The 20,313-nt window shown below is 40.7% G+C and overlaps 2 protein-coding genes across 4 annotated transcripts in view; one reads left to right on the forward strand and one right to left on the reverse strand.

Moving 5' to 3' along the window:
- The first annotated feature begins 872 nt into the window (after positions 1 to 872).
- tnfb (tumor necrosis factor b (TNF superfamily, member 2)) lies at positions 873 to 2,627 on the forward strand. Its single transcript, XM_031754288.2, has 4 exons — positions 873 to 1,182; positions 1,295 to 1,349; positions 1,449 to 1,508; positions 1,766 to 2,627. Exons 1-4 carry the CDS (start codon positions 994 to 996, stop codon positions 2,203 to 2,205), a joined length of 744 nt encoding a protein of 247 aa, XP_031610148.1. The 5' UTR covers positions 873 to 993; the 3' UTR covers positions 2,206 to 2,627.
- An 881-nt stretch (positions 2,628 to 3,508) lies between these two features.
- gabbr1a (gamma-aminobutyric acid (GABA) B receptor, 1a) overlaps positions 3,509 to 20,313 on the reverse strand; it is a 127,440-nt gene continuing 110,635 nt past the window's right edge. For 2 of the 3 annotated variants that reach the window (XM_039619465.1, XM_039619466.1), the window contains 5 exons: positions 17,444 to 17,537; positions 13,321 to 13,448; positions 11,042 to 11,170; positions 10,117 to 10,260; positions 5,895 to 6,179 (listed from right to left, as the gene is read on the reverse strand). In XM_039619465.1, the coding sequence (XP_039475399.1) occupies positions 5,895 to 6,179; positions 10,117 to 10,260; positions 11,042 to 11,170; positions 13,321 to 13,448; positions 17,444 to 17,537 (780 nt within the window). Of the gene's footprint in view, positions 6,180 to 10,116; positions 10,261 to 11,041; positions 11,171 to 13,320; positions 13,449 to 17,443; positions 17,538 to 20,313 lie in introns of all 3 variants that reach the window. The other variant, XM_031754295.2, reaches the window with a different exon arrangement.

The raw sequence follows: 20,313 nt of genomic DNA on the forward strand, positions 1-20,313 counted from the left end.
AACTTCCGTGGCAGAAAATTGACTCCAAAAGAGGAAGTCCGCAAAACTGTAGTTTCTCTAATGGCCACTAGAGACTCCCATGTAGTTCAGTAAGCGGTTTAGTTGAAACTCGGAACTTAGCACACCACCCTCTGGGCAAATAATGGCCACTTATAGCTTGAAAAAAAACCTACATGGCAAAAACGAGACCTTGTGGTAGTTGTGTCCATCTTTTATATACAGTCTATGGGTAAAAGAATACAGCGTTCATGAATACAACAACATGAATGTACTTTTTTGAGTGAAAGGCTCCCTTTTCTCAAAAGAGCTTTGAGCAAAATAATACTTTGTGATATACAAGGTAAAGGCAAGCTAGAGTTCTCTCTAGTTACTAGAACGGCACTACATGCCAGAGAAAAATGTGTAGATTTGATTTGGAGATAAGCTATCATGTCAGTGTACTGTGAAGAATTTACTAAATGTTTGTATGAGTCTCGGTGGGGTGGAGGTTGTATATATATTGTCCCTTTTCTGGTTTTCTTTAAAACATCTGGTCTGACCTCAAAATGTTGGTGAGCTGTACGAGTTAACCTCAGACACAGTGTGGTGTAACTCTGTGTCTGTCTCGCATCGTGTGTGCGCCTGAATATCTGTGTGTATAATTTTTTTAGAAAACCAAAAGTCGCCATCAACCACTTTCCCATCCTGAAACCATAACTCCTGCGGTGACACTCCACAAAAGTTCTGTGACTTTTCTTTCCCTCTCACTCTCCTTTCTCCATGACCCCAGTTGCGCTGCTGCCACCGCTGCTGCTGCTGCGCTGTCTCCACTTACACGGTGACATCACTGGAGTTTCCCCTGCAGCTGCATAAATACTACAGGCTCTCTGGCAGAAGTTCACTCTTAACACAAACAGCACACTCAAAGAGAGAAGTGTCAGCACAGAAGACACAGACAACTGTTCGGTTTCTGGATTTCTTTAAAGAGCAGACAGCAGAGGCTTTGTGCACAGCATGGTTGCATACACAACCACACCAGTTGACGTCGAGGCTGGTCCTGAGGCGAAGACTGTAGTTTTAGTTGAGAAGAAATCACCTGCAGAGTGGATATGGAAAGTGTGCGCCGTCCTCGTCGTCGTGGCTCTTTGTTTAGCAGGTGTCCTGCTGTTTGCCTGGTACTGGAATACAAGGCCAGAAAGGATGGTAAGGAGCATCTCATCTTTTCGAGTATGATGAAAAGTCTTTCAAAACCTTCTGTGTGTGTGTTTGTGTGTATATATATATATATCTAATCATTCTTTTTTCCTCCATGCAGACACAATTAGGACAGCCAGAAGCACTAAAGGCGAAGAACACTGGCGACAAAACAGGTGATTATACACATGGGCGCTTATGAGAGATTTTCAGAGCTATATTTGAGTCTTTGTGGATTATTTGAGACAAGCTCACATTTGTGTTCCTTCCTTCAGAGCCCCACTCCACGCTAAAACGGATCAGCAGCAAAGCCAAGGCAGCCATCCATCTAGAAGGTGAGTCACCGCTTACCTTGATTTGGTCCTCAGCAAATCATAATCTCGGCCTTCAGAGGAGCTTTTCTGAGTTTTTCTTCTCCCTCTGTGGTATTGGTAGCTCTCTTCTTTTTTGAAACCAAGAGCGCTATAAGAAAGTCCCATAAGTTATTTACTGGCTTCAGTCAATACTTCATTCTGCTCTCCAAATAACAAACCTGTCAGTAATTCACACTCAGGTATTTCAAGGCTGTAACGTTTCTGATCTTCACTTGCAGGCAGCGACTCAAAAGGTCATCTGGAGTGGAGGAATGGTCAAGGCCAGGCGTTTGCTCAGGGCGGCTTCAAGCTGGAGGCCAATAAAATCATCATCCCACACACTGGCCTGTACTTCGTCTACAGCCAGGCGTCCTTCAGAGTGATCTGCGGGAATAGCGACGACAATGAAGATGAGGAAAAAAGCCTCACAATTCTCAGCCACAGGATCTGGCGCTACTCAGAGTCTATGGGAAGCCGCTCCACTCTGATGAGCGCCCTGAGGTCGGCATGCCAAGACACCATTCAGGATAGCTTCTCAGACCACGGCTGGTACAACGCCATTTACCTGGGCGCTGTGTTTCAGCTGAACGAAGGAGACACGCTGTGGACGGAAACCAACCAGCTATCAGAGCTGGAGACTGACGAAGGAAGGACCTTCTTTGGCGTGTTTGCACTTTGAAATGACTCTCTGCTTTGAGCAGAAAAGCTGCACAGAGCCAGATGTTTTGGCTTAAAAACTATGTGTATATATAGTTTTTTATTTCATCCACATGGTGATGTTTAAATATTGAAATCTCAATGGAGATGAAATTTCTAGCTGAAAACGCTAGGCTGATTTTTGAAAACTATATAAACTGTAACAGTTTGCAACATTGTTTCTACTTTAGGCACTTTTGACATATTATTTATACTGACCTGAGATTGTATTAGGCTAGATTTCCTCTGCTGTATCAGATGATGACGTAGCTCTTTGGCTCAAGAGTTAAGATACAGAGGTGCTGTCATAGCGTGTATGTATTTATTTGTATTTATTTGTATTTAAATCACTGGGACCGGGGCTTTAAAAGTATTTATATAAGTTTTGAAAAGAATAAAAATGCAGAAAACTACAGAGAATGGTCTCCTCTAATAGTTAGAAGTTTGTCCAGCTGGTGCTGCAGCCCCCCACCCCCCCACACAAACACCCACACACAAACACACACCCACACCCACCCACACTGTAGTTGGCAAAAGCTGCTACGAAATTCCTCCACAGCCAGCAAATACTTCCTTTGTTAGATCACACAAGTGGAGGGGAATTTCCTGCTTTTTTTTTGCCTCTTGATGAGTGCTGTGTCAGGTGGAGGCCCACAGAAGCCTCAGCTCAGAGTGGGTTTTCCCCAATGGCAGCCACCCCCACACACACACTCTAAAGCCTCTCTCGTTCTCTACACCAACCCTTTCCCTGTGCATTACCACATACCTTGCTTTCAGTCAGCTGAAAAAAGACGGAACGGGAAGCTGCGCGAGATGAGGGATCATGGGACTGTGGCACAGCTGGGTTTGTCAGACTGTCATCATCGATAAACACACATCATACAAATAACGGACGCACTTGGGAGCAATTTGTCTACTTTTGTTTCATATGCAAGGCAAACATCCACTCATTGTCTCGGTAATGAGGTTCCCACTGGGCTTTACAGTTGGTCATCGTGTCAAATTTTGCTTCTAGCTTTTGTTTAATGAGCTTTTCTTCTGGGTTTATTTGGTCTTTTGAGTCCTGCAGAGCTGACCTAGAGACAAATATCAAGTTTCACTTGGACACATTAATTGGTCAAAACAGCCCGAGCAAATCAGAAAAACAACAAATAACTGGTGACATCTAGTGGATAGTGCAAACATGAGCAAACATGTGCTTTACCTTTGGAATATGCACATAAAACAATCTATATAATATGTCCACTTATTTGAAACATATCAATTAAAACACGAGAAATACCCAGTGAAAAAACAAATATTTTATTTATGGTACCCATATATCTGCATACACATACTCTGAAATATATTAACATTTAAGATCTTAGATATAGTGAATACAAATATCCCCAAATCCATGTATATTCTTATATATGTGCAAGATAATAGAACATTTCTGAAGTAATTTCTGCATTCATATACTACACTATCAAGTGATCAAGGTACTGCACAGTTAATAAATATGGCCTATTTCATTCATTTAAGTTGACTGTGACGGTCCTCCCCCAAACCCTGAGCTAAACCGAGTAACAGCGACACAGAGCGGAATCGTTTGTTCGGTTTAAAGTGCACACTGTGATTTACAGATATTTAAAAATATTTGACAAAGTGTTGTGTTATCTGCTAACAGCGTCATTCAGGCGTCATTGTTTTATAAAATCTGGAAATAGCTCATGAATGAAATAGTACATCCGCATTAACTGCCGAATAAATACACTATGTCACATTACTTTAAGTCCTTCATTGATGCTTTCACGACTTAGCCGAGGGCAAAAAATGAAGAAAATAAATTAGCTTCATTCCCAATCGTCTGTGGGAAAAAAGAAAAAATTCATGTATGTATACATACGACACAAAAAACTAAGTTTACAAGTATGACGGGTAACAGATTTACAGGTATAAAAAAAATTGTGCTTTCTCTGCATATCTACAGTAAAAGCCATCACAGAAGCCCTCAAAGTCTCACTGCCGTCGAAACATAAAGTGGTTTTGATTTTTAAAAGGCAGAAAGTACAGACTATGCTTCTATTAAGTACATTGGAATTTGGATGGCTCGAGTTTTGTAGACTGTATAAGAATCTGGATGACGGGTAACTGTACCCCCGTGAAATTAGGCAGCCAGAATAGACAGCTGGGCGCTGGTCATCATTTTTCGATAGAAAATGGTAAGTGATGACGATTGCTCATATCAAATATTTCCAGGACTCCACAGATAAAAATCAAACTTGACTTAAATTTGTCTGATTTCCCATTCAACGCAGTCTCCTTGTGCGCATCTGGAACACTTCCATTCTCTATCTGAGAACCATTCAACCTCATATATGTACTTCCACGTATCAGAACAGTAATGCTGACCCTCGGGAGGCGATGTCACGGTCTTTAATCTTTTATGTGTTTAAACGATGACAGAACTTGGGCAAAAGATTTGGTGTGTTTAACCTTTTAAACATTTGGAAAATATCACTCCTCGTGAACGTCTGAGGAGTGATATTTGCACCCCTGACACTCCTGGACTACTTGCTGTCTTGCACACTGAGTGTATTTCCACTGAAAATTGGTGTTTGGCCCCAGTGCTGAAGCTAAGGGCCCCAAATGGTGAGGATTTGAATGTAGGGTCAGCAGCAGTGCTGATCCAGAGCTGCACAAGGGGACGACCCTGAAGGACTGTAGATGACAATATCTGCAAGATACATTACATGCAGGCTTGATGTGACTCGATGTCTCCTACTGTACTGTACTGATAAATAAACACAAACTTCAAAAAAAAACATTGTAAAATATGATTTCAAACCCCAAAGCTATCAAAACTGTCCTCATTCATCAGCAACTTTGATCATTGTCTCCTTCAACATGGGTCTAATAAGGAACTAGCTTATTAAAATGCAGTTTTGTACTTGAACACACAGTCCTGACAACAGACATCCATGCATGCTTAGCTCCCTGGCCTTTTAAAATTATGGCTGTTTAATAATGCACATTTTCGCTTCTGAGCTTCTCGGCTGCTTTTAGAGGAAACACTAGAGGGAAAAAAAAGTCAAAACTGTACATTGCTTTGTCCCTTTGCAAATTTCAGTTTTCACAACTCTCCTGAAAGCTTAACAGAGAATAGAACAACAACTCTATGACAAAACAATCAAATATTACAGACCAATATAAATCACTACCGCATGTCTGTCTAGTTAATGAACTCGAGAGACAAAATGTGGAGACGATATAGCAAAGACACAAACACATCCTTTGAAGATCCTCGACACTGCGTCTCCACAACGAAACCAGATAACGAATGAGGGAGCGGAATGATTAAGAGACTATTGTTCACTTGATCTTTGAAAAAGACGTCGTGTGCTGCTAGTCTTAGATGTGCTTGTCGCCACGTTGAGCCACCGCGTGTGCCGTGTTTCTGGGTTGAACACAGTGAGATCAAAACTTAGAGGATGGGTGTTACCTGTGTGACTCTCCCCGAGTATAAAGCACTCCTGTGTACTCATTTCAGCTTCCACGCCATGTTTTAAAACAGTGTCACTACTCCGCTGTGCTCGTTGCCCAAACAAGTGAAACTCACAGTGTCTCGTGCTGTGCTGTGCTGTTCTGTTCCGTGTGCGCCTCCCCCACCCGAGCCCTCCCGTGTTTCACCTATTTATACAGCAGCGGGATCTGGCTGTTGTGACAGTGGTTGCGGCTCATCTTGCTGTCTGCTGGGTAGAGGTTGGAGGAGTTGGAGAAGGAAGGTGGGAGGGAATGATTGTCCGTGGTTGGGTTGGGATAGCCGGGCGGAGGGAGCAGGGACTTGGGATCTGGCTGAGACGAAGGAGGCGGGGCATTGTGGTTCTGATTCTGGCCCGTGGAGGGTCGGCGGCGGTTGCGTAGAGCCTGTCGTTCAGCCAGCTGATTGCGGAGTGCCGAAACCCTCTCTTCTTTCTGAAAACACAACCAGAGTCTGCAGTTACAAAATGAAACATTCCTCCGATGATCTAGAGCAGATATTTGTCATGTGATCGGCACACAGCCCCGGCGGCCAGAACATCAGCTCGCGACTGACACTCTGTATAACTGCAGCACAAGCCTGTCACAGATTTTTATATCAACTCTCAGAAGAAGAAACACACAGACAAATTACAAGCTTTTCAGGTGGCCAACCATGAAGTTAAAACTGCCTGGGTTCCCTTAACAAAAACTGTGGGATTTTTCCATGTGGGCTTTGGTTTACTGCAGAAAATAAACTGTGTGCAAAATAAAAGTTTTGACGCCAAATCGTTTTGCTTAGTGGGATAATCGAGGTCAGTTTGTTGAAGCGATGTGATCACTAGACCTTGCACCTGGTCACATAACTTGACATTTATGATGATGCAGAATTTCCCAGATAACTTCTGTATTCTTATTTAGTCGATTATTAATGAACACTTTCTCTGGGATACGCAAAGGTTTCAAAATTCACAAGCGGGGTATTTACTAAAGTATTTATGATGTAGAACAAAATGTGAAAATAAAATAATAAATTAAACTTTTTGACTTTGAGACAAGAAAACTGGAGGCATAATTTTTGTGTTGTATGACCTGCTGCACCTGATAGTGAAAGCAATGAAGAATGCTAGTTAGCTAATGTTAGCTAGCTACCTAATGTTGAGCCATTTGTTTCAGGATCATTGCCGTCACTGTCCTGGAGAGAAAACATTAAACTAAACGCATCATTTTTAAACCGTCAGTTTAAATTAGGTATGATTTGGCATGATTATGTGATTTCGCCACAGGTTGACGGGGATAGGAGAAGTGCTTTTCCATACTGTGCAGGACTTTAGAGAATCTAACTTAAAATCTATCTGGTGTTCAGAAAAATAACTATGAGGGGATGGTCAATGAAAACTCAGCACTGGCTGTTTGGGTTTGTCAGAGGGTTATTGTAGTGTCAGTGGCTGAAATTTGATACTGTTAACTAATAATTATGTGAAAATGTAAGTTGGGCAATAATGCAGAGAAATTCAGAAGTAATGTAACAAAAGTAACAAATTACTTTCTTTGGGAAGTAAATTAGTAATTTATTCATATTACTTTTTGATAAACCCCTCGCATCCTGAGTGTCAGGATTATAAACAACCCCTTTCTTTCTGCCGACGTCTCGTCTCACTTTGTGCTCCTGAAACTTTTTCCAATTACAAAGTTCATAAAAAAAATCACATTTCTGGGTTCCTCATTCTGTTGGCGGTGGATTCCACCACGCAGCAGCTTTTAGTAATTTTCCATTTTTTGCTTGCAGATGGAATTGACAAGGAGTCACCTTCACACAACACAAAGCCAGAGAGAGCCATTAATTTTTTTCCCTCCGGTGTGGACGGGACGTAATTGCATTCTGTCTCTATAGGTTAATAAGTAAATTTTAAAAATAATGATTAAACTGATTAAAAATAAATCACAGTGAAAAGCAACTCTGATATCTGATCAACGGCTTCAGAAATGTTCCCAGTGAAATACATTTTTTTCAGCTTCTTAGCTTGTGTGTTTTATGTGACTGAAATATCTTTGGGACTATTTGGGTGACAAAACAAGATATCAGAAGATGTTATTACAGGTTCATGGTTATTGTGACGGTTAAGTAAACAAACCAGCCCTTGTGGATGAATATGCATGTTGATTAGCTCACCCAGCAAGTGTCCCTGGATGGCGATCCCCAAAGAACATAGCAAATTAGCCTCCTGGTCATTCCAGGATTTAATTTCAGTGAGACTTTGAATATTCTGTGTTTAAATAAAATTTGACTTTTTTGCTGTTATATCACTGCTTATGTTTTTTTATATTTATTAGTGCTGTTAGTAAAATGTCACACTCAGGCACTTTTTTTTTAACAATTGTTGCTGCTTTAACGTAGAAATTTCCCCTTGCAGGTTGAAAAAGCACATTTAACCTTAAACAAAATGTTTTATATAATTCATAGAAACCTGCAGGGAACTTGTGCTACTTCCTCTAAAATATTCTCTGAAACTTCCCTAAATATCTACAAGGAGTTGGCAGAAAGCCACATAACATAACCCATTGAGCCACCGCAGATCTAATAAAGTTAAATATAGAAAGCTGGAATAAACTGAAACTGTCACTACAGTAGTCAGCAGATTAACCAATAATGAAATTAATTGTTACTTATAAAGAAAGGGGAGCCAGAAATAACATAAAAACAAAATGGTTATTTTGCTGTTATTACCAGTGATGACAGCAAAACAAACACGATAACTGAAACTCCCGTCTCCAGTGGCAGGATTTTCCCAGCGTACAGGAATGTTTGATTACCCCAAAAAGGTTTAGGGAAACAGCGGGAAAATCACCACAGCAACAATAAAATTATTATAATGTTTAACTAGTTGTTTCTTCTTTTTCATTCATATCTTTGTTTCTGAAATTGTCAGAACTACCAGGAAAATGCACAGATTCCTAATAAGGTAACACATCCTCACTGGGACAGTAAATGGTTCACTCTGTGCAACATGATCACATTTAGAGATCGCTCGAAGACCAAGCTGTCCGAGAAAAAGTAAAAACATATCTTTAAATTTAACAACAACAATAATAATTTTATCACCATAATTAAAGTTTTTGAAACTGAAATAAAAATAACAATAAAGAATTAAACCAAACATGAATTTAATAAGTGCAGAGGTGCAGGCTTTGGATTACTTTTAAAACATAAAGCAACAGACAACCCGTTCACTACCTGTCACTAAAACTTACATAATATTGTTATTACTGTAGTTTTAAGGTTTCAGGTTACTTTATTTGTTCCCATTAGCGTTTAAAATCACAGTCATTAAAAACTAAAGAAACTTCAGTCTTTGCTGGAAGTCCTCACTCGCTCTGTGGCAGCTGTGTTTTCTAATAATTGAGTTTTAGACTGAAAGATCAGATGAGCCACAGTCTGTGTCTCAGGGAACGCAACACTCACCTCCTCAGTCAGTGCAACCGGAGCTTCAGAGTTTTTCCCCTTTAACTTTAACCATTATCAAAACTCTGCCTTTTTTGGCCTCTGACACTGTTTTTGTTTTTCTTTATTTTTCAGTTTCTCTGGTTGAAAATCCTCAGATTTTTTTGCTTTAGCTGTCAGGCTTCTCTAAGAAAACAGCTTCACTCTTTGCTGGTTAACCCCGAGGTAAACGTGTTTCCATACAAATAGAATCGCGGCAGGACAAAGAGCGTTTTAATGATGGCCGTAGCTTTCAGGTCTGAAAAGTGAACCCAACAAAAAGTGCCAAGTTTTCCAATTAGAGAGAGCAACTAGCCTTTAAGGGTCTTAGGCACTAGTTTTATACTCAATAACATGCTAAGTTAACTTAGTCATTAATATAATTAAAAACAAAGATTATCTGAGGAAGCTCATTGGCTAATGAGCTGTCAATCACAAGTTGTTAGCCAATGAGTGTGCAGACTGTGATGGTGAAAATGCTTCATAGCAGGAGTGAAATGGCACCATCACAGTGTTTATATCCATCATTTCTATTGTCTATGATTAGTGAGTGAGCATGCGTTTATTGATTTATAATGATTCTGACACACTAACACACAAATACACTTAAAAGGAATTTTCCACATGCATCTAATTACCGTGCAGGGTAAGAGCATTTCTATGCACATGGGAACCAGCTTAACATCTTACAGCATATCCATGTTTATACATGCAGCACTCTCAGTACTCAGCATGCCACATAAACATACATAATAAATGAAGTACATAAGATATCTGTACAATGATTTTTTACGTGTGTGTGTAGTATATCTATCACCATCACGGGTGAACTCCAGGTTAAACTGGAATATGTTCCGTATGATGTGCACATTTAATAATAATAATGTGTGCATCTGTTTAATGCGTCCTCACCTCCTGGATGATCTTTTGCAGCTCCCTGTTCTCCCTCTCCAGCTGCCTGGACTTTTCCTCGTCGTTGTTGTTGGTGGACGAGCCGGTCTTCAGGGTGTCCTGCTGCTCCGACTGCCACTCGCCGCGGGTGATGAGACGCCGCATCTGGACCATCGCAGAGACAGGAATTCAATAAAGAAGAAAATCAGGGCTGAGACCGGCTACCCTGCGCCCAATGAATAATGCATCTATTCAGAGCCCCTAATAAAAAATCTTTAATATTTGCAGCCCTCTCAGCCAAATCACTCACATTTCTCTAAAGGCTTAAAAATATTATTCATCACTGAAGACTTTTATTTTACTTTAGTGACAAGTTCAGCGCTCGCTGCTGCGCCGTCTCTGCACAGCAGTGAGCTCCCACAAATATCCTGACAATCAAAGGGTGGAGACGATATTGTGATTTTCTGTTAATGAAATTTGAATTTCTGTAAGCGGCACTCTTCCTTCTGTCTGCAGCATGTGCACCGCGCGGCTCTTCTTCTGTTCATAACAACCCAAAAAAAACCCACAGCACTGCCAGACGTGTAAAATGTCTCACTTTGTTTGTTGCGGAAGATTTTTTTTCCCTACTCCAAATGTTTACGGCAGCTACAAATGTAAAAGCTCCCAGCAAGAAATTTCGCAGATTATTACCTTAATGGTGAAACGGTAAGACAGATATGATTTGAGCCGGTCCGACGTTGCGCTACACTCAAACATCAAAGCGTGTTTATGCAGTTGGGAAACAAAAAGCTGTCAGAGTGAATAATGTGACGTTCGCGGTTGTCGTGTGCTACAGGCTGCAGCTCGTTCCTAAAGATGCTGAAATTGAAATGTTTGACCTTCAGTTTCACTTCACTATGAATGTCAGCGGATCTTAAAAGGTGTCAATCATGAGCAGGAGCACCTTGGGTACAAAGAGCACCACCAGTGTGATGTAGGCAGAGAAGACGATAGCTAGAGAGGCAAAGGCAAAGGAGGCGTCCTGCTGTGAAGACAGGATCATAGTCACTGGAGCTGTGATCAGGCACAACACCTGCAGGAAGACAGAGAGAGAGAAAGAAGTAAGAACAAAGGGGAGAGCGAGATTAAATGTAAAAAGAAAGAAGGGAGGTAGGGTTGGAGGACAGGAGGTGGAGAATAAAGCAGAGTTGGAGAGCGACAGGATGAGAGGGGAGGAAAATCACATCCGTAAAAGCATCAGGCATCTGTTTATCATTCCGGGGAGGGCTCCCATGTGAAAACAGCATTAAAAAGTCATGACTGAAGTGGCAACAGCGTGCTGACAATCTCCACATTGTCATCTCATCAGGGCCTGGAGCTCACAACTTAGCAAAGAGGAAGGAGGTCCCTTCGCAGACGCCATTAACTATTGACATCGTCATAAAACTGAAATGTGAATATTATAAGATAAAATAGCAACATTAGACGTGACTCACATTGCGGAGCCGTGGGACGAAATGGGCACGCAAAGCTGCATTTAATGACATCATAAACAACCATAAATGATGGATGGATGATAAATCTTCTCCTCGACAAATGAGGCGAGATCTGTCCATTTATTAATTATATATCCACAGAGTATAAGATGATAAATGTGCAGCTGCTCATTAGGGAGCTTTCTTATTCATATATTAATGGGGATTCGGGCCAGCGCAGGAAAATGTCAGTTAAAAACAGCAACCAAAAAAAATGTTTGCCTTCTCTTGATCAAAACAGAAAAAAAAAACTCTGCTGGCAGTTAAAGCAACAGAAACGACTTTTTTTTTTTTCCTGCAGACATTTTACATCAATTCCAAAGTTAGTCTGTGTCAAGAGTGTCAGGAAATGGCAGCAAGAATTTGTCTAAAGTGGCTACGGTGAACATAATGGCTGCTATTCCAGTGTGAAGTGCATCCTAGGTGCCTGCGTTTAAGATGATTCACTTGCTATTAACAGCTGCTGAAAAATGTTTATGACTGACGGCTGCTTTTACTGCCATTCTTTAGTGCCCCAATGGGTGCATTTTTAAACCTATTGCTGCCATGGGACGGGATAACTCCATACTGTGCATGCGGTCTCAGAGATACACTTTGCATTACCCGCACTGTGCAACACGCAGTACATGCCCAGCACTAAAGCTGAACTGCAGCACTCTGATAAGGTTGGCGTGCATCTGAGTGCTGCGCAGTAACAGTCTGTTTTGTATTCTTTTGATTTCATTTAACATTTACTTCACCGTGAAATGTCTTTGAGTTTCCACTTCGCAAACAAGACTTGAAATAAGAGTATCATAGCAGCGCAGGTACGATGAGGCAGCACCTGGAGCTGGCAGCAAAATGATTTGGATAGAAATGCAATGGGGGCTCTGAATGTAAGAGAAAAACATACATACATACACATGATGAATATTAACGTCCTTTTTGGATCTAAATTGACGCTAAAATTTGAATTAAAGATTTACTCCCAACTGTAGGTGCACACAAAGCATTGTAGTCATGTATGGGCAACTAATAGAGGCATAATATGGACCAATCATGCTAATTTTTTTTCTAATTCCAGGACCATTCATAATAATCCTTATTTATCTTATGTCGGGCCCTGATGTCATCCCGCAGTTCTTTCTCTGTCTGGAACAAGCCAGTTTACCTCCCCTGCCTCCCTGTAAGTCAGCGGCCCCTTCTCACTTGTTTTTTTGCAGAAGCTAGCGTAATACAATCGTGATCTTGTGTATGCTGTCACTGCTTTGAATAATATTAGCTTGCACGCCACAGTACAAGCACATCCTGCATGCTAAAGAATGATGCCTGCAGTTTACTTGAGGGATGTATGTATCGCTGATCACAATAGTTTTCTGGAAGTTACGCCGAGTTCCTTTAAATTACCCGTGACATTAACTTTTATAAACGACCAGAACCTGTAACGTATTGCCTCTCGAGAGCTGGCCAAGCTACCTGGCTGAACGAGCAGGAAAGTAACTTCTGGAAGGCAAAAAAAATCTCAGCTCCAAAGTAATCATGGACCACTGGCATTGATTAACTCCCCGCTGATATACTGCGGGCATTTTGTGCTACGGAGTAATAAAAACCATACTTATTGCCACTTTGTTATTCCACGTCCTACAAAAGCAAGACAGCTGTAAAAATTTAAACTGCCGCACCCAGAAATGGGCTTAGGCATGATGGAGCTGTTTCTTTACGGACTCACAGCAACGTTGTAAATAGCCATCCCCACGGCCCGATGGTCATTGATTTTTTCTGTGGAGACAGACTTGGTCTCGTATGCCAGAAAAATGCCCAGCAGCAGCAGCAGACCCTTGTAGCCGTAAACCACACCTAAAGGAAAAGAGAGAGAGAACAGTGAGGCGATGGAGGTGAGTACAGATGAGCAGCCGCGTTATGCAATGGAGGCAGTTGTTTAAAGTGCAAATATTTATATAATACATATAAAATATTGATATTAAATATGATGCTGATTTCCATTTTTATTTTGAGACTCAGCATCTTTTCCTGAATCACACACACACCCAAAAAATATTTATATTCATACTGCCTGCTATGCAGCTGTTTAGCTGAAGAGCTGTAACAAGCAGTTTTAGCTCCTCCCTGAAAGCCCAATTGCTGCTCATTGGCTAGCTTCTGGAAGCCAGCAGAGGAGCAGCAGTTAGAGATAAATAGCTTCTTTTTCCTTGACTGGCGAGTGAACAATACTAACCCTGACTGCAAAAAAACAGAATACAATAATTGGAATCAGAAAAAGTATTATCATTACATAGAACATAATGCAGGCTTTGGTTTTTAATCAGGGTGTGATGGTGTTGTTATACAGCTTAAAATACTGTAAATGCACTAAAAGGAAAACTATAATGGAAAAGGTCTGCTGATAACACCAAAGGTGAACGTAGCCATCACCAAATGACTCTTTAGTGTCTCCCTGCACTCTGGGATATGTGCATGCTGGAGTGCATTAAATAAATGCAACACTATGAGGGACAGTTAGGGCCAACATTAGGACTGCTGAGATGTCAGGGGGGCTATAAGTTTGGTCATTAGCTTCTGAAAGTCAATCTCCATTTCGGTTCGAGTGTAAGATTCTCCTGGTGAACATAATCTCACGTGTGTTTGTTCGGTCAGGCAGTCAATAAATAAAGGACTACATGACAGAAGAAACCTAAACAGATTAACACATTCATATTATGAACAAAATCAACTACTATCTGCAAACACGTGAAACATGACAGCTTGAGACCTTCGGCGTAACTTTGTGCTGAACATTGTGGGGGTCAAGATCTCTGTCTAAATAAATAAATGAATCTGGTTAAATTCACAGATGATTAAACATGCAACTATTTTGCTGGTAATAACGGAAATGAGTAAAGAAAATCAGCAGCCTATTTAAGCAAGATAATTCATAATTTTATTGGGTGGGCTATATTGGTTGGGTCTGATTATTGGGGGGGTCATAACCCCCCTGGAAATTACGCCCCTGTTTGGGACACTTCCCTTCTCCATAAATGAAATACTTTGGAATAATAGCCGTCTACCTCAGAGTGTCACGCACACACTGTCAGGACAGTCTGATGCTGAATTATAGTTATAGACCTGTAAAGTGTCACATATACACTGTGTTCCCTCTAAATTCGGAGATATTGGAAGCAAAACTCCTCATTTCCAAAAGACCAATTTCACATCAAAATGCCCTGAAATTGTGTAAGCGACACAGCGAGATAGTCTGTTATCAAGTGAAACTGGTGGGAAAATGGAAGTTTCTCTGTGTCATTTGCTGCTTTTCAGACTCAGATGGTGTTTGGAAATGGATTCTTTATTATTAGGTGATTCTTAAGTTTGCAGTTTGCAGCTGCTGCTCTTCTTCTTCTTCTTTTTTAATTTTGTGTTGTTTACCTATTTATGTCTTTTATTTACTCATTTATTGAAAGTCTGAAATGAATCACTTTTTACAGGCCGTTACCATAAAACCAACAAGTTTTGTTCCTTTGCCAGTGCCGTAGGTACAAACGTAAAGAATAACACACAAATGTAAATAATAACACATCCCCTTCACCTGGTAGTAACTATGGAGAAAATAATGAAACTAAAATAAAATCTAATGAATAAAATATTTAAAATAAAATCATTTGGAGCTTTCATGACTAATGCAATACAAATTTGTTGACTGATAGTGAGACTTTATGTAATCAAAGTTACTTAATTCAACTAACATTAACACACGTGTGTAAAGATAAAACATGCTCAAACCTCAGTCGTGTTTTTTTTTAGGCCAAGAAAACTGTCAGTAAAGAGTTTTGGCTTTTGAAGCCACAAAGACTATTTTGTATATATTTCTCAAAGTGGATGCTAAAATGTGACAGGTAGAGAAAACAAAGAGGAAAAAAAGAACACATGCAGGGAAAACAACACCAACAAAAAACCCTCCAGTGGAACGTCTCCAGGATGCTGAGGTGGGAGGAGAAACTGGGGGTTGTTGATGGGCTTGATTCGGATCAACAGCAACATAAGAGACAGAAGGCCTTGAGGCTGTTGTAATTTTTGTCCTTGGATTGCTATTATGTCATTAAATTTTAATATTGTTTCAGGCGAGAGAGTAGCCACTTAAATCCTGAATATTTGGCCAGTTTATCCAAATAATGTCTGAAATCTGGTCCGCCTATTTTGGAGACAAAGATCCACCCGCCGGGTAAGATCGATCAGTGTCCATCATAGTCCCCGAGCTTGGCACACCCTTTAGGTCTTTACTGCTGACGTGATAAGTTGTAGTTGTGGATTCGGTTTCCCTGAATGTTTTTGCTTTCACTTGTATGCCATTAGATACCACTGCAGGATACAGTCATAGTGACATGACTGCTTCGATTAATTTTAAAGTGAGCTCTCCATGAATTTTATATGTTACAGCAAATTTACTAGTAACAGGAAGCATTACATATCCTGTAAAAGCAGCTGCGTAATGCCTCTGGAGGCAAATCTGCCACCCTGATATCTCAGATTTAGTTTGTGCAAGTATTAGGCAAGGTTGTGTTGCATTGTGGGAGCTATAAGAGCCATTTTTGGAGATATCGAGACCTTTTCTACAACAGTAAGATCTTTTTTTTAGCTATGCAAGCTAGTTTGAGGTACAAGTGTAGCCTTTTCTTGGTCAATCACATTTTGAATGATTGAATAATTCTACTCAAATTTGGATGAATTTAATGGAATTTGGTACAATCATGAAGGTTGGGCGAATGAACAGAATGTCTTTGGTGTCCCTGCCTTCTGGTCTCTAGACCTGTGTGACTGAGACCTGAAAAAACATGAAACAAAAAGTCCCAGACAAGCTTAAAACTCCATACTGCTGTATGAAAGTCATGGGATCATGCCAACCATCAACTCACATTTTCTTATGAGGACTTTAAACGATTAGTTAGTCTTTCTGACCTGGTAAAATTGTATCATGATGACGCAGTACGGTTTATGGTGGAAAGTGACACTAAAGGGATACTCTGTGTGTTAAAATGTGACAACAGTGTGAGAGTGAGACAGTTTTGGACTCTCTGGGACGTCAACATAGGAAGAGACTTGCAGAAGTCAACCAATCACCAGCTACACAACGATAAGGGCCTTTAGTCCCCCGGTCTTATTTTAGTTTGTTTCTCAAACACATTTTATGTGTATTTAATGGAAAATTACTGAGATATTTATGGATGTTTTACCAATTTTGGGCTCATGCTGACTTAACACCAAGTGCTGGTGATAAATTCAATGTGGCCTTTGAGGAGGAAAAACACTGCACAGGTGTAAAGTCAAAAATGTTGATACAATAGTACTGAAGAGAAAAATATGCTGGATACAAAGAAATCCAGTCAGAGTCGGAGAGAAAAGAGAATCGGTGACTGAGTAAAATTCAACACTTATTCAGACTGTCCATTGTTTCTTTACACCGCCTGATATTAAAGCACCATCTTTTCTTCCCAGAGAAGGGAAATGCTATGGGGCAATGGCCCAGTTTGTGACCCACATTATTTGAATTTCAGCACCATTATACTTTCATAAGAGCTGCCACGCTAAGAAAGATAGCAGCGAGACAGACAGAGAGAGAAAGAGAGGGACTGCGTGGGCCGACAAAAAGCAAAGAGGGAGTAAAGCAGGAGAGAAAAGAGGACTCAAATGTAAGGGGCGGCGGGGGCTGAGGGAGACGAGGGCTGTGATATGAGACCTGTTAAATTCTGAGTGAGCGGCAGTGACGTGTGTGCGCATATGTCCGCGTGTGACAAAGATACTCAAAACCAGAGAAGGGCGAAGCAGAATAGGAAGACAGATTGTTAAGAGAGGACAGATACCAAGCCACGTGTTCATCTTCTTTGAGCTGCAGTGCTCCAGCAGGGGCTGAATCAGGACATCCAAATCTTCTTTAGGGGCCTCCTTAGTGAACTTCTACTCACACGGCAGACAATGGAAAAGGAAAGAGGGATGGAAGGATGAGAGTGAGAAAGGGAAAGGGAGCGAGAAGACAGAGAGGGGGAGATAATAAGAAACTATGAAACAGCAGTATGGGCAAAAATGCACAGTAAGTATAAGCCTCAGCGACTGATCCCCTCGGGTAAATAGGGCCTTCCCGACAGGCAGATATAGATCACTGAATTAAAAGGATATCAGATATCCAATAAATATGAAATATGAGCATTTAAAAAGTCCATCAAATGTAAAATTTGACTGTTTGTAAATCGCTTGCTCCCAACTGGGGACGAAAGTGCTTAATGAGTATGTTTGCGTGCATTTGAGTATCCTGGTGTTCTCGTCTTAATCCGGTTTGGACTGTATTCAGAACATAAAATTTAAATGAAAGACTGTCCGAAGACACAATAATAACATCTGTGTCTCGATTCCTGAACACTGACATTAATTTTCTACTAAATGAGGCTAAAGAGTTTGCTTTTTGCTGTGTGGGTCATCACCCTGTTTCAGCACAAACACAATTCCTAATCTGCAAGACACGGACTGCATATGAAAGATGAATTTAGAGATCATGATCGCTGCTTTGTGAACTCTGCATTTTAATGCCTCAAAGTTGGCGCTTTCCCCTTTGCCATGTTTATCAGAGCAGCTAGGAGTGGCCATACTAGATGCCATTAAAATGAAAAAAAATATTCAAATGGCACCAACACTAAAAACATGTCTGTGACTCTATTAGACTACCGGCTAGTGGCATCTCCTATCACTCAAAATGTACATCATATGTCCGCATGTCTTAGTAATCATTAATAATAAGAATGTACAGGGCTCATTTTGCCTGCTGCTTGGAGCCAGTCTCAAGCGACACTTTGAGGGACTGCTTTCTCATTTTTGGCATCACTGTCTTGGCTTTGCTTTTCGGCTCCAGAAGCTGCTGCTTGGTGCAACACCCACAAACAATGACAATAAGAACGAAAGGCAAAATGTGGAGGGAAGGACGCTGCCACTTTGCACTAATGACTTCATTTGCAACCAGAGTTTGCACAGCTGTAACCGTGGGTGGAGACAAGGTATCAAGGACAAGGTATTATTATGCATGTAGGTGCAGAAGACAAACAGCTAGAAGCTAATAACCTTTGTCTAGAAAACAATTAGCATGAAGCTAGCTCTTTGACAATGAAGGACATTCCAGAAGCCGGTTGGGCTACTGTGCTGACTTTTAGGCATCTCCAATGCAAAATGATGGTAACTATTTCAGTTATATTTTGGAAAGTACTTTTGTACTTTGGGATGAGAGCTGGTGAGCTGTCCATTTGTATATACAGTCTATGGCAACACTACAAAAAGTCATTGTAACTGGTGTCAAAGGACACAAATGAGGACTAACATGAGAATTTAGGGCTGTGCGCAGGTTTTAGAAAGAACATTCTGTCTCTGTTTGTCTGGATACGAGCTATTCCTGCTGCTCCGGCTCGTCTTCGTCACTTCCGTTTTTTCCTACACAGACAAAATCATCTCTTACTCAGTTTCAACATCCCTGCTCTCATCCACCCCAATCTCCTACCTTCATCTGTGGCTCTGCTCTGTGATGTTTCATCTCATCGGAGTCTAACCAAAATGACTTTAATTTGCATGCTCACGTTTCCGCAATAAATTTTGGTCTTTTCTTCCAAATGATCTCTCCTTCTTGAAAGATCATTTTGTGGAGTAGAAACTGTGAAGTGGTAAAAAGAAGCAGAGGAGAGCAATTGCAATTTTCCCATCATTGGAGTGGTTTCAAATCAGAATTTTCATGTTAGCAGTGATTTACCTGTGTGCGTTTTCGTTTTATGAAAGGGGTGACTCACAGTGACAAACACACACTGCAGTTTCTCTGTTTTACAGCGTATTTTGCCCCAGTGTTTTTACTCGCCGCAGCTCTCAAAGCATCGTTTTCAGCTGCAGCAGGCAGCCGTTTTTAGCAAGAAAGCTGCAAAAGCCCACTGTGCACAGTTAGTAACTAGCTAGTGAATATAGTAGCTCATTTGGCAGCCAAAGAGCCAGATATTTCTCTCAGGGGTTAGTAGAGAATAAAAAGACACCTAAAAGAAATTCAATTGGTTACCAGAAAGCTTGTTATGCCACTACTCAGTTTGGAAATAAAGTAAAACTTGAATATAGATTTTTTAAAAATCACCAGTTATTGGATTTTTATTTTAATAGATTTCAAATCAAAGCAAACAGCCAAACTGTCCTCAACTAATATCTCTTCAAGCTGGTGTGGACAAGCAACTATCACATCATCCATTATCAATGTCTTCTGAGCTCAAAGTGAGTTCAGCAATGTTTCATTTTTCCCCACTGTGACACATCAAAATGGCTCATTATGATATCAAAAAACACAAAACATAGAAGCATTAACTGAATTTGGACACTAAGGGGATAAAAAGCAGCAAAAGAATATGTAGCCTTCTCTTTACGCTGTGGGTTTTCCAGCGTTCCCTCTCTCCATGTTGAACTTTAACTTTGGTCAGCTACATCTCTTAAGGAATATCCCTCAGTTTTTAGCTGCTAACTTCAACACAGACTGACTGACTGCTTCGTAGTGCTCAGCAGGTAACACAGAGCACCTTAATGGGAGGTTTTTTTCTTCTCTGGAAATTATTGTCTGTGTTATTATTGAAAAGAATTAAAAAGAGGTTTAAAAAGTAGATTAAAAACATTCAAAAGTAAAGATGGGTATTCAGTTACCCTGCAGTCTTACAAATGACCAGCAGGG

Source organism: Oreochromis aureus, linkage group 11 (assembly GCF_013358895.1).
Source record: "Oreochromis aureus strain Israel breed Guangdong linkage group 11, ZZ_aureus, whole genome shotgun sequence".
Lineage (NCBI taxonomy): Eukaryota > Metazoa > Chordata > Actinopteri > Cichliformes > Cichlidae > Oreochromis > Oreochromis aureus.

What these genes read in the sequence shown, in the direction of transcription:
- tnfb (XM_031754288.2), top strand. Translation starts at nt 994, where the DNA reads ATGGTTGCATACACAACCACACCAGTTGACGTCGAGGCTGGTCCTGAG. An exon ending in ATACAAGGCCAGAAAGGATG is followed by an intron (nt 1,183 to 1,294) that starts GTAAGGAGCATC and finishes TCCTCCATGCAG; the next exon opens with ACACAATTAGGACAGCCAGA. An exon ending in GGCAGCCATCCATCTAGAAG is followed by an intron (nt 1,509 to 1,765) that starts GTGAGTCACCGC and finishes CTTCACTTGCAG; the next exon opens with GCAGCGACTCAAAAGGTCAT.